Source organism: Mesoplodon bidens, assembly GCF_964165515.1.
Source record: "Mesoplodon bidens genome assembly, chromosome: 13".
Lineage (NCBI taxonomy): Eukaryota > Metazoa > Chordata > Mammalia > Artiodactyla > Ziphiidae > Mesoplodon > Mesoplodon bidens.
In genome coordinates, this window is record NC_138169.1 from 35,148,410 (window position 1) to 35,163,250 (window position 14,841).

At 39.3% G+C, this 14,841-nt stretch overlaps 1 protein-coding gene across 16 annotated transcripts in view; it reads left to right on the top strand.

Moving 5' to 3' along the window:
* Positions 1 to 14,841, top strand: part of DLGAP1 (DLG associated protein 1) — a gene marked incomplete at its 5' end in the record, with an annotated part of 323,664 nt that overhangs the window by 131,891 nt on the left and 176,932 nt on the right. For all 16 annotated transcript variants that reach the window (XM_081253129.1, XM_081253128.1, XM_081253120.1 and 13 more), the window contains one exon: positions 13,448 to 13,625. In XM_081253129.1, the coding sequence (XP_081109255.1) occupies positions 13,448 to 13,625 (178 nt within the window). The remainder of the gene's footprint in view (positions 1 to 13,447; positions 13,626 to 14,841) is intronic.

The window sequence follows — 14,841 nt, forward strand, 5'->3', positions numbered from 1 at the left end:
GCCTTCAGCTCAAAGCAGCATTTACAGCCCTCCTAAGGATTATCACTGTGGGCTCTTTACTAACTAGTACATTTCAACTGTCATCCCATCTCCCTTGGTGATGACATTATTTCTTTCCTTAACCAGTTCATAAACTGACACTCCTGTCAACAGTCTTTCTGCAATCTCTAACTGCTTATAGAATCATTTTCCAGGATGTCTTAATCATGGCAATAGCATTTATTCTCAATAATACTGTACCAAGTTTTCATTATATTACTGTTTTGCAATCACTAGAGCAGTACAATTATACTCAGATTTATTACTATACTTTCCACCAAATAATAGAAGTATCATTTTTCTGTTTTCAGCCATAGCAATAATAGTTAGTTCCTGAAATACTACTATATTATTTTGTGTCCCAGAAATTTACCATAAATGATCAACAGAGTGTCTTTTTTTTTTTTTTTCTTTTGCGGAATGGGGGCCTCTCACTGCTGTGGCCTCTCCCGTTGCAGAGCACAGGCTCCAGACGCGCAGGCTCAGCGGCCATGGCTCATGGGCCCAGCCGCTCCACGGCATGTGGGATCTTCCCGGACTGGGGCACGAACCCGTGTCCCCCTGCATCGGCAGACAGACTTTCAACCACTGTGCCACGAGGGAAGCCCCAGAGTGTCTTTTCAGGGGAAAAAAGTGATAGTTTGTTTCCATTATGTTGTTCCCCAAATATGTTAGTAGCTTAATTGCTGATAAATGAAATAGAAGAAGTTAAATACTTCTGATAAAGTGAGATTTCTACTTTGGAGCATATACTCAAAAGAATTGAAAGTGGGGACTCAAACAGTTATTTGTACACTTAGGATTATAGCAGTGTTATTCATAATAGCTAACAGGTGGAAGCAATCCAAGTATCTGTTGATGGATGAATGGATAAACAAAACGTGGCATATATATATGTATATATGATGGAATATTATTAAGTAACATTAAAACAAGGAAATTCTGACCCATGCTGCAACATGGATGAACCTTGAAGACATTATGCTAAGCAAAACAAGCCAGACAAAACACTGTCTGATTCTACTTATGTGAGGTACTTAGAGCCATCAGACTCATAGAGACAGAAAGTAAAGTGGTCACTGCCAGGGAAGGAAAGGTGGGGAGTTAGTGTTTAATGGGTACAGAGTTTCAGTTCGGGATGATGAAAAAGTTTTGTGGTTGGAGGATGGCGATAACTGCACAACACTGTGAGTGTTCTTAATGCCACTTAAAAATGGTTGGAATGGTGGATTTTATGTTATGTGTATTTGCCACAATAAGAGAGAGAGAGATGCTTATTATGCAGTAAACTCTCCAAGCTCTATCTCTATTTTAAACAAGAAATAAGTGTGGCTTGCCCAGTACCATGGAGCTAACTGAGATGTGAAGCCAGGTTCATAGCACAGACAGCCAAGTTCAGCAGCACAAGCTCCCTGCTGTGAAACTGCTTGTACTAAGGGCAGCTACTCCTCCACAACAAATCTCATTTCTCTCTGAATTATTTTAATTGATTTAGTGATCATTTTGGTCCTAAGCCAACTAAAGGGAAGAGAATTGCAGGAATTATTTTGAGGTAATACGTAAGAATTGCTTTTGTAAAACTGGTTACCCTGGAGCAGAGAAAAACAGAGAAGCCCCACTACTGAGCTGCAGCTGTTATTCATTTCTAGGGGGGATCTGCCCACGTGGATATGTAGCGTGTGTACTCGGGGGGCGCAGACATCCGTGGATGCTAAAAGCATGCTGTAGCCCCCAAATTCCTTCATGGGGATCTTTGGAAACAATTCTTTGTGTACTAAGTGCTGTATCCTCAGCCAGCCATCAATAAAACTCTGCTGGGCATATCTGAGTATTAAGCAAGGTTCTTTCCTTACTGCTACTGAAGAGAGAAACGAATTCCCTTGGGCCTGACTCTAGTCTATATATCGTGGTGAGAGCCGTCACCATCCTGCTTTCTGTCACCCAGGAACGGAACTCCACAGGTCATCCCTCAGGACCTACACACCCCTTCAAGCCTTCACCTTCCATGGTGCACTGATTCTCTTCAGGTTCTCATCAGGGTTTATTGGGGGTCTTGTCATAATGCCTTGGGGGGCTTCAGACCCCATCACCCCTCTCCTCTCACACTTATTTGACAAATATTTAAGGAGGTCTAATATATGCTGGTCACTGTGCTGGGCTTTGGGAATGCAGTGATGGATTCCATATAATCCCATGACCCCAGATGTGGTTGCTGTCTTCAGGAACCCACAGTTTTATGGGGGAGACTGGCCAGCAGGCAATTATGACTTCAATAAACCTCCGACGAGAGCAGGCTCAGCCCTGTTCACCCCAGCATCCTGGGTATCAGCCATCCCGAGCATTGTCCTGTACCCTGTGCCTCCAAGCCTTTGCTCCCTGGGTCTGGAATGCCTTCTGTCTGGCTCACTTTTACCTAGTGACAATCTACCAGAGTCTAACTCCAAGCTGTCTTCTCTCCAAAGCTCTTCCTAAGGCCTCCACTACAAAAGAGTCTCCGTTTCCTACCCTCTTCTTTTTTTTCTTTTTTTTTTCACTTTTTTTTTTTTTTTTTGGAGCACAGGCTCCAAACACGCAGGCCCAGCAACCATGGTTCATGGGCCCAGCTGCTCCACAGCATGTGGGATCTTCCCGGACCGGGGCACGAACCTGTGTCCCCTGCATCGGCAGGTGGCCTCTCAACCACCGCGCCACCAGGGAAGCCCTCCTACCCTCTTCTTGAACATCTGTTAAAAGCACAGCACAGATTCTCTTGAAGTTCTGCATATTTGTGTCTGTCTGGAGACTGACGTTATCAAAGGCAGGAATCTTGTGTCCTCCATAGCATCTAGCACAAGCATTACAAATAGTTGGCATTTGATTCGTATTGTTTTTTTTGCGGTATGTGGGCCTCTCACTGTTGTGGCCTCTCCCGTTGCGGAGCACAGGCTCCAGACGCGCAGGCTCAACGGCCATGGCTCACGGGCCCAGCCGCTCCGCAGCATGTGGGATCTTCCCAGACCGGGGCACGAACCCGTGTCCCCTGCATCGGCAGGTGGACTCTCAACCACTGCGCCACCAGGGAAGCCCTGATTCATATTGTTTTAAATGTAATGTTGCACAGTCTAGAGAATCTAGGGGAAAGAATGTTTGAATTCCAAGTGTCAAAAGAGTCTAAATGTGATAGATAAACATATTTGGCACACTGGAAGAATTATATTTTATGTTGAAAATTTACATGGCTGATGAATTATTGTGAAAAGAGCTGCACCTTTATTTTGCACAAGACCCACTTTATAACTAAAATGAATTATCCCAGCTTATAGCAGATGGCTTTGCAGAGACTTAGCCTGCGGCTCTTTGATAATCTTCCCAGTAGAACAAGTCAACAATCCCAACCCTTATCGGTTTTTTACTACAGAGCAAAGCTAATGGAGCAAAAAGAAATCCCCAAGATTATTTCCTCATCTCCCTTTTACTGCACCCTGGACTTCTAAGAGATAGCAAGGTCCAGAACACTTGACAATGCCATGTCTCCCAGAAATAAGGCTGACATTCATCCCCCATAGCAAACATTTATGGAAGAAGAACAACAAAGAATATAGCAAGGGACCTATAGGAGTTTGTTCCTTCCGTTTGTATCTTAAGCTATAAAAGTTACCCCTGTGTCTAAGCTGTGCTCTTCTGATAGGGCTAATCAGATAGTAAAGTGGATTGCTTTATGAATTTACAATTCTAAGAAATAGAAGGAAAATGAAACGTTTAGGGAACAACATGGTGTTGTAAAAGAAGTTTGAAAAAAGGACTCTATGTGGCTAGCAATGAATCAGTCTGTTTTTCTGAGAATGTCTTAACTTCTTTTTTGATCGATGGTTTTTCTGTATATAGATTTCTTTGTTGACAATCTTTATCTTTCAGCACTTTGAATATTTCATCTCAATGCCTTCTAGCGTCCATAGTTTATGATGAGAAGTCCGCTTTTAATCTTATTGATGATTCCTTGTAAGTGGTGAGTCATTTCTTTCTGCTTTCAAGATTTCCTCATTGTCTTTGCCTTCTGATGCTATGACAAGGATATGGTTAGGTGTGGATCTCATTGAGTTTATAGTATTTTAAGTGTTTTAGGTGCTTAAATGCTTCTTAGTTATGTAGATTAGTGTTTTCATCAAATTTGGGAAGTTTTTGACCACTAATTCTTCAAATATATTTTCTACCTCTCCTTCTGGAACTCCAGTTACATGTATGTTGATGTGTTTGATGGTGTCCCATAAGTCTTTGAAACTGTTTATTTTTCTTTATTCTTTTTCTGTTTCTCAGGCTGCATAATCTCTCTTCAGGTTTGATTCTTCTTCGAGGGGCTTGCTGTGAGCCCCTTGAGTAAATTTTTCATTTTAGTTATTATTATGTAGTTATTACTAGGAATGAGAATTTATAACTTATTTATTTCATTTCAGAAAATAATTATTTTCAACTCCAAAATTTATTGATTATTCTTTTTGTTATAGCTCTCTCTTTATTGATAGTCTCAATTGGGTCATACATAGTTGTCATGCTTTTCTTTAAATCTTTACACATAGTGCCTTTAGTTCTTTGAAAATATTCATAACTGATTTAAGGTCTTTGTCTATTAAGTCCAACATCTGGCTCCCTTCAAGGACATTTTTTATTAGCTGCTTTTTCTCTGTATTTGATCCATAATTTCTCGTTTGTTTGCAGGTCACATTATTTTTTGTGGAAAATCGTACATTTTAGATATTCTATCAACTCTTGAACCAGATATTCCCCAATTCCTTTTTATTTAAATCTTTATATTGAAAAATAAAACACATATACAAAAATCACACAAAATACATGACTTAATGAATTATCATAAGGCAAATACCCTTGAAACTACCATCCAGGTCAAGTGTCTCCCTCTCCTAAAAAGTAGCCACTATCCGGACTTTTATGATAATCATTACCTTGTCTTTGTTTATGGTTTTATTGTCCAAAGTATCTTTCCTTTAATACTATACTTCATGTTTCCCACTTCCTGAATTTGATATATATTTTGAGTTTCTTAATCTACAAATTTCCCCCTCCATCCTTTCTCTCCCTCCCACCCCAGTTTATTTTATTCATTTTTTTTGTTTGTTCTACCTTGCTACTGCTTATTCTTTAGCAACTTTCCTGGACTAGCTCTTTAGATTCTGGATTCCCTACAACATATATCTACTGACTTCTCTGCTTCCTTTTTTTAAATTCTTGCTTTTATTTTTAAACCTGGCTTCCTTGGGTTCACCCTGGGGTCATCATAGTTTAGTGATCAGCCAGTGCTTGGTCAGAATATTTTCTAAATACTTTAAACCAATAAGTCTTCCACCTTTTGCCAATGGCATCTGTCTATGAAGGCACACTTTCAAATTTCAGGAAGTTTACAAATCAGCCTTAGCTTTCAATTCCTGCTTATGCAGGGTTTCAAGGTCAGCCACAGGTGAGTGACCAAAGTCCTTTCTTTTCTTAGGTCTTTTCTGGGCATGTGCACAGCCTTGTGCATACATGAAGCCTTCTAGGTTCTTAAGCAGCACATCAAAACTTTTAAATATCCTCTATAGCCATCAAATTTTCCAGGTCTTTCTTTTAAATTTTGGGCCTTGCTCTTGTTTTGCTCCAACTGAACCTCAGGTAGCTATGATGTTAGCAATTTCAGCCAATTACTACTGTTTTGGGTAACAACCTGGGATAGGGGTTTTTCCACAGAATTGAGCTCCCAGTCAGATCAAATAGTATCAACACTCTGGGGATGGGGCTTTTCCAGGGAGGTGAGAGACCAGTCAAAACATCACCATGCACTGAAGATGATGCTTTCAACTGAGCTCCATGAGGTGCATCCCCTGTGTTGGTTTTGAGGCTTCCGTGGTGTGTGGCTGCTATGCCAAGGAGCTGAGGAGCATGGGAATGGGGGTATCTACATTCAGTACTTTTCCTTGCATAAATAATTTTCAGTTTGTTCTCTGAGTTCAATTTCCAGAGTCCTGTAATGGTTGATGTTGCCAGTAGTTCTGCAATTGCTTTTGTGTAGAATAGGACTCACTGAGGTCCTTCCTCTGTCATTCCAGAAGTCCCACCTCATATGTGAAGTTTCTTGCTCTGTTATCTTGAATAATATTTTCCTATAAACCTTTATGGTCATGATAATTGATAAAACCAATGCCAACACAAACATTTGAACATGATTGTTCATACCGGCATAATTCATAAAAGCCAAAAAGTGGAAACAAACCAAGTGTCTGTCAACTGATGAATGGACAAATTAAGGTATAAATCCATGCCATGAAATATTATTCAGCCATAAAAAGGAACGAAGTACTGATACATGCTACAACATGGATGAACCTTGAAAACATCATGATAAGTGAAAGAAGCCAGTGGGAAAAAGCTGCAGATTATATGATTCCATATGTATCAAATGTCCTGAACAGACAAAGACATAGAGACAAGAAGTAGATTAGCGGTTTCCAGGGTTAGTAGTAAGGAGGAATAGAGAGAGACTAGTAATGGGTACAGGAATGTGGACAGGGAGGGGGAAGGAAAACATTCTAAAATTAGTGGTTACAGTTGCACAACTCTGTGAATACACTAAAAACCACTGAACTGTACCTGTTAAAAGGGTGAATTTTATGGTGTATGAATTTTATTGCAATAAAGCTTTTTAAAATCCTTTGTAGGGTCTTTAGCTATAAGTAAGAGAATTTTGAAATTTTGGAAACTATTTCATGTCTAGAGTAGTGATCAACTGAGTTCCCCTCTCATTCATTTATGTATTCATTCATCAATTTCATGGGGTGATTCATGTGCAGTGCCTGGCATAAAGGAAGCACTCAAGTAGGTGTTCATCATCATTAGTCACTTTAAAAATGTAAGGGCTAGTGTACCACTGCATAACAAAATGAATGAAATACTGACTCCACCTTCTAAGAACTCTAAAATCTAAGGAGTACACAGACATGTAAACAAAAAACTACAACAATGGGAAAAGTGTGTGGCAGAGAAATATAAAAGACACAACAGGAGTACAAATGGAGAAGTACTTTATTTAGTCAGGGAGAACAAAGGAGGCTTTCTAAAGAGAACTGACTAGAATCCCATTAGACTCAGTGATCTGGAATCCTGATTCCCAATTCTCCTGGCAATAGGTGCTCTAACACCTAGTGACCTGATAAATGAGTTGAAGTAAGAGTTCTGTGGGTAGAAAGTGGAGGAAGAAGTGTATTCCAAGCAAAAAACAAAAACAAAAAACCAGCATGTGCAGAGATAAAGAAGCATGAGAGTATATGCATGGTACATATGAGGAAGTAGCAAAAGGTGATACTAGAAAAGTAAGTACAGAGTTTAGACTTTCTCCCACTGATGAAGAGGATTCACAGAGGACTTTTAAGCAAGAGAGTGTCCTAATCACTAGCAGGAGAAGAGAGATGCACTGGAGGGGACAAGACCGGCCCTAGGGAGCCTGGTTTGGGAGGATCAAGATGAAGGCTGAACTCAGGAAGTAATGAAGCAAGAAGGGTGAGGAAGACGTGGAGGAAAGGAATTGTAAGTGTAACCAGGAAGTAAAACTGAGAAAATTTGATCATCAACTGGATTTGGACAGTTAAGAGGGAAACAGGATAAACACCCGGATATTTGGTTTGGTTGACAGGATAGATTTCAATGCCATCCATCTCAATGTGGAATAAGTAAAAAGGAGCAAATTTGAGGGAAAAGGTAACATGTTCATTCGGGGGTTGTGATGAGTATTTGATACCTGTGGAACACCTGGGTAGAAATGCACAGTTAATTAGAAGTTTAGTTTTGAAGTTTAAGAGCTATGGGCTACAAATAGATCTGTGAGTTGTCAGGATAAAGTTAGTAGTAGAAGCAACTGAGCAGATGAGGTTGTCCAAGGAGAGAATGTAGAAAAAAATGAGAATATAAAGAATTGTAAATTCTTAGGGAATAAGAACGTTTGAGGGCAAGGGAGAGGAATAGGAACCCCCATGTGAGTGCAGGCAAGATTCCCCAAGAAATAGGAGATGGGAAGAGAATACAGAAGTCAGGGAAAGATCAAGTTCCCTCTCAAGTACCTTGAACACCACATAACTTCTCGAAACCATGGTTTCCTTATCTGTAGGTTGGTATTAATAATAACTAAGTGGTTTGTAAATGGTAATAAAAGTCAGCTATTATTATAAAGTAGAAATAACTCAAGAGTTGAGAGCTGCCAAAGTGAACAACTTGAATGCAACTTATACTTTCAGAAGGACTACAAAGGCATCACACATGAAGTTGCTGAAAAGAAAGCCGGGCTTGGTTTTACCAAAGCAGGTTGACCAAAAGAACACCCTTCATTAGATTCCCCAAAACTAGTAACTGAGCAGTGTCACCCACTAAGTACCATTTTCCACACTGAGGCCCAAGGAATCAAAGCCTCTCAGTTGAAGCCATGAATGCTTGTGACAGTGAATTGATAACAGAGTCATGACCAAGGACAAAATACTTTCATCTTCAAAACAGAGCAATTGGATTAACCCCAGAGTCAATAAAATGTTTCCTCTGAGTCCTATCAAATAACCTGACATTTCAATGCTTTTATAAGTCGGAGTCAAGGCAAAGTGGGGGAAAAAAAAAGAAAAAAAAAAGAAATTAGGATACAGATCAATCAGTAAGATGGTCCATCACCTCCAGAAATTCTCCCATTAGACTCACAGAGTCATGAAGCATTTCCTTCTCTGGAGGAAAAAAAATTCAAACCATCTGAAGTTATATTTTTTCAGCTTTATTATCCATTCTGACAAATTTGTATATATTTATATACACTATAACGTGTATATATTATAACTGACAAAATGGTATATACTTAAAGTGTACAATGTGATAGTTTGACTGCATGTTTTTTGAAATGATTACCACAGTCAGGTTAATTATTACCTCCATCACCTCACCTTTTGTGTGTGTGTGGTGAGATGCTTAAGTTCTACTCTCCTAGCAAATTTCAAGTACATGACACAGTATTATTCACTCTAGTTACCATGCTGTACATTAGTTCCCCAGAGCTTATTCATCTTGTGGAATTATATAATTTTAGTGACATATTACAGGGTTAATCAATTTCTCTTTGGGGACATTGATTTAAAATGTTGTGTTCCGGACAGAGAAAACAGACCTGTGGTCCCCAAGGGAGAGGGTTTGGTAGAGGAGAGATGGATTGGAAGTTTGGGATTAGCAGAGGCAAACTATTATATAGAGAATGGATAAACAACAAGGTCCTACTGTATAGTACAGGGAACTATATTCAACATCCTGTGATAAACCATAATGGAAAAGAATATGAAAAAGAATATGTATATATATGTGTGTGTGTGTGTGTGTATATACACACACAAATTTATATATATATATATATAGAGAGAGAGAGAGAGAGAGAGAGAACTGAATCACTTTGCTGTACAGCAGAAATTAACACAACATTGTAAATCAACTATACTTCATATAGGTTATTATCACTATTCTTTTCCATTGTGGTAAATCAACTATACTCCAATAAAATTAAAATATTTTAAAACATTAAAAAAACTATACTTCAATAAAATAAAAATTTCATTTAAATGTTGTGATCCAAGTATTATTGCATTTTCTCTTTTTGCAGTGGCATTCTTACTGATACACTAGCCAAGTGTGTTTGTCTAGCTGCTCCACAGCCACCTAAGGGCGTCGTCCCACCTTTGGGTGCAGTTAAAGGACATGATAATGAATGGGGCTCAACCAGGCCAAAATCTCAGTTCAGCTGGGATAAGCCATGAGAGGTTAACTTAGCATAAGCAATCTGGGGAGAAAGTGAAAAATGATGGATGTCATTTGAATAGGCTAACATTGATAAATAATTAATCTTACACGAGAGCTAATATTTCTGAATAGGCACACTCCTTTCCTTCCTAGCAAATCAACTTCCTCTTGAGGTGAAAATAATCACTGCATTCTTTTTTGGAACTTCTTTCATGACTGTTTCAGCGTCAGGAGCACATGTACATACTGTACCCTTTATGTTGACAGCTGTGGGCTCTGCTCTCTAAGTGGACAAGATAAAGAGTTCATTTCCTTATATTCAGTGTATCATTGAAGAAAGCATTGTTTTATCAGGAATGACTCACCAAAGTAGAACTATTCAATCTCTTCTGAATGATTTTTCAGTTTGGCATTTGGGAATTATGCCTTATTTCATAACAAGCGGCCAGGGTGAATGATTATTTCAATGATGCTTCATTTCTCCATCTCAGCCAGCAGACAGACACTCATTTCTCAGAACACTGGGTTTTCACTTCTTCTTTTGAATGGAGATCATTTACAAAACAGCCACCCCCAATGCTGCCCTGATAACCGCTTGGAAGAGCAGCATTTTTTATGTTGGCAATATCATTGCTCTGGGTCAGGTTACAAAATAGCCAAAGAAACACATTTGTCACCTCTCAAGTTCTATGTGAAAGTGAACTTTAGGTTATAAACGCTTCTAGCTAAGTCTCTCTTTTCCTAGAAGAAATCTCAAAGGGAAAATTTATTCTTCAGTTTATTTGTTTTTTGGCTGGGATTTTTGGCATGGGCATTTATAAAGTGGTCCATGGGGAATCTCCATAATGGCACAGGATCCAAAGGGAACATTGCTAGAACAAGCAGTTTCTCTTTTGTGGTAGTAAAATACATAAGAGGTTTCCTTTTGATGTTAAATTCTAGATCTGTTCTAATTTGTCCCCTCCTTCAGTGTAGTTGCAAAAAGTGGCTGTTAATCAAATTCTCAGCTTTTAGTATAAAATTTATAGATTTAGGGAAAATTTAATTTTTTTTTTTTACAATATTGAGTTTTCCCTCCAGGAAATTTGTTTTCCTCTTTGATTAGGACTTGTTTATTGCCCTCCATAAATTTTTTTTTTTTTTTTTTTTGGCTGCGTTGGGTCTTCGTTGCTGCGCTCGGGCTTTCTCTAGCTCTGGTGAGCGGAGGCTACTCTTCCTTGCGGTGCGCTGGCTTCTCACTGTGGTGGCTTCTCTTGTTGCAGAGCATGGGCTCTAGGCTTGCAGGCTCAGTAGTTGTGGCACACGGGCTTAGTTCTCCGCTGCATGTGGATCTTCCTGGACCAGAGCTCGAACCCATGTCCCCTGCATTGGCAGGTGGATTCTTTTTTTTTTCTTCTTCTTCTTTAACATCTTTATTGGAGTATAATTGCTTTACAATGATGTGTTAGTTTCTGCTGTATAACAAAGTGAATCAGCTATACGTATATATATCTCCCCATATCCCCTCCCTCTTGCGTCTCCCTCCCACCCTCCCTATCCCACCCCTCTAGGTGGTGACAAAGCACCGAGCTTATCTCCCTGTGCTATGCAGCTGATTCCCACTAGCTATCTATTTTACGTTTGGTAGTGTATATATGTCCATGCCACTCTCTCACTTCGTCCCAGCTTACCCTTACCCTTCCCCGTGTCCTCAAGTCCATTCTCTACGTCTGGCAGGCAGATTCTTAACCACTGCGCCACCAGGGAAACCCTGCCCTCCCTCCATAAAGCTTTATCACTTTTTTCAAAAATTTCTGGTGCATTTCTTTTTTGTAATTTCTACTTATTTTATAATGTTTTGCCATTTTGAATGAGATTTTTAAATTAAAATTTCTACTTGGTGGTGGAAGTATATAGAAAAATTATTAATTTCTCAATTTTTACCCTGTATGTAACTATTTGGGGGATCATCTTATTAGTTCTCATAGTTTTTCAGTTGATTTTCTTTTACCTTCCAGCTAATTAATTGTATAATCTGTAAATACTCAAAGTTCACCTTTTCTTCACAATATTTATATTCATATTTCTTTTTTTTTCTAATTTCATTAGCTAGGATCTCCAGAATAATGATAAATAATAGCAGCTATATTGGGCCTACATCTGTCTCCTTATCAACTTTAATTTTTAATTGCAAGCAATATTACAGCAAAACTTTTTAAAATTTAATAATGAAAGAAAAATCGCCCTGAATCCCACATGAAAACAAACTTTAAAAATTAGTAATAAACACAGACATAGAAAACAAACTTGTGGTTACCAAAGGGGAAAGAGGAGGAGGGGGATAAATTAGGAGTTTGGGATTAAAACATACAAACTACTATACATAAAACAGATAAACAACAAGGACCTACTGTATAGCACAGGGAACTGTATTCAATATCTTGTAATAATATATAATAGAAAAGAATATGAAAAAGAATAGATATATATGTATAACTGAATCACTTTGCTGTATACTTGAACCTAACACAACATTGTAAATCAACTATATTTCAGTAAAATTTTCTTTTAATTACTAAAAAAATAATTGTTTGTACGTGTATAGAAAGGGTAAGGAAGGACATACACTGAGCTGCTCTGGGTAGTTCTTTCAGGGGAGTGGAATTCTGGAGCAGGAATAAGGGGAGTGGAGACCCACTTTCTGCTTTGAGCACCTATGGATAGCTTGGCTTTTTGCAAGGAGCAATTTCTTCTTTTATAATTTTAAAATGCATCTGGGACACAACATTGTAAATCAACTATACTCCAATAAAAATTTTTTAAAAAAAGACTAATGTCAAATAGCAAAAATTAATTAATTAATTAATTAAATATATTGGGAAATTTATTAATACAGCTGAATAATTCTGAATTTAATATATCAAATATGAATACATTTAATAAACAGATTTATTACCTTAAGTATAAAGATATTGTATGCTAAGGCTTTTTTCATTTTGCAAAAGATATTGACTTAATAAAGAAATGTGTGTTCATAAAAAATAAAATAAAATAAAAAACGCATCTTGGAAAAAATCTGAAGAGTATAAAGTATGTAAAGACTTATCTTTGGATATCAAGATTTAGATATGCGCACATTTTTAATGTCTAAAATTTAAGTTTTGTTCACTAAGTTAAATCTCAACTAAATGAGATCAAGATTAGATAGAGAGATAAATAGATGATAGAAAGATTGATATAGTTATAGATATATAACCACTTGCTGTTACTAGAAAATCCAAAAACAGAAAGATGGCACAGACAAGAATTGGGTACAAAGGAAAAGCTTGCAAATTACACAGGGCAGAAGTCCGGGGCAGGGCAGTAGCAGCTCTACTCTCCTCCCCAGGCTGCCTAGGAAAATATGATTGAGGAAATTATTTCCTGGGCTGAAAAAATTATAATTGCTCTCTGATGTCATCAGATCTCAATGATTTCCCATCAAACGTTTTCTTTCCTAGACCCCACGGGGGAGTTTAGCAACCATGGGAAAGCATCTCTAGTATTAGCCCCTGTGTGTAGGGTGCCACATCAATCACAGTCCTACCCTCTCTTATTACTGCCTGCGTGTTAGAACAGGACTAAACCCACACTTTTCGTTGTTCTCTTTCAGGATTTCCAATGAGCACTCTCCCAAACTCCAGATCCGGAGTCACAGTTACTTGAGGGCGGTCAGTGAGGTCTCCATCAACCGAAGCCTAGACAGCCTTGACCCTGCGGGCCTGCTCACATCACCAAAGTTCCGCTCCAGGAATGAGAGCTACATGCGAGCCATGAGCACCATCAGCCAGGTGAGCCCTGTGGCTGCATCTGTGAACTGTACGAGGGTTGGTGGAAAACAAGAGGGCATGATGTGAGGAGGTTGACACCCCCCAGAATGATGCTGATGGGTCTGGCAGGAGGTCAGGTCTAAATGCTGCCTGGTTTGGCCACAGGGGGCTCCTGGTACCAACAGTCTACCAGCAGGGGAGGGGTCCTTGGCAGATGGATGAAGCATATCAGGGGAGTCCTTGGAAATTCCTTAGCAGTCAGTTGGCACCAACAAATTAGTCATTAAGGAGTTGTTGGATGAGGCTTCGGTTGTAAAGATGTTTGAAGGATAGAAGGACAGGGTAGACATCATTGGCAAAACCAAGGCAGTGTCAAATCATAAAAGTATTAAGCAGGCAATCAAGACAGGGACCCAGGCACGGGAAGTGAGATACAATCTATTTAACCCCAACTGGATCCTAGGTGAATATTGCATCTTGGTTATAAGACACAAGCCCACTTCTAAGAACTGGTGCCCAGAACTAGGGATGAAGACTCAGTAAAGGTGACTTAATGTTGCATCCGAAATATTCAGCTAAAGTTTCTTGATGGCTCCCACTGATGGTCTTAGAGAATGTGGGAGAGGGTTAGGCTGCCCAAACCAAGGGAGGGTTGAACCTAGGACTCCTGGAGGGCCTGACCCTGCAGCTTTCAGGGGCCACCAGGCGAGCAGGAGGTGGCTCCAGGGCTTCCTCTGGGAGGACAAAAGAAAAAGGGTATTTTTTGAAATAATGTTTAGGAGCTCTGAATTTTAATTTATATCACAATTTTTAAAACTAAGCACCATACTATTAACTCACCTCATATGCAGTGAGCAAAACACTGGGCCAGATTTTGCCAGCTAGTCAATGGTGAATAATGCCTAATTCCTGCTCCCCAAGTTTACAATCTAATGGAGAGCATACAAAAAACGCAAAAGTGCTGTAAATAACAAACGTTACTTACTTGAACAAAAACACTCTGAGGTATGGGCTTCCCTGGAGGCGCAGTGATTAAGAATCTGCCTGCCAATGCAGGGGACACATGTTCGATCCCTGGTCCAGGAAGATCCCACATGCTGTGAAGCAACTAAGCCCATACGCCACAACTACTGAACCTCTGCTCTAGAGCCCACAAGCCACAACTACTGAGCCCACATGCCACAACTACTGAAGCCAGCGAGCCACAACTACTGAGCCCATGTGCCTCAACTCCTGA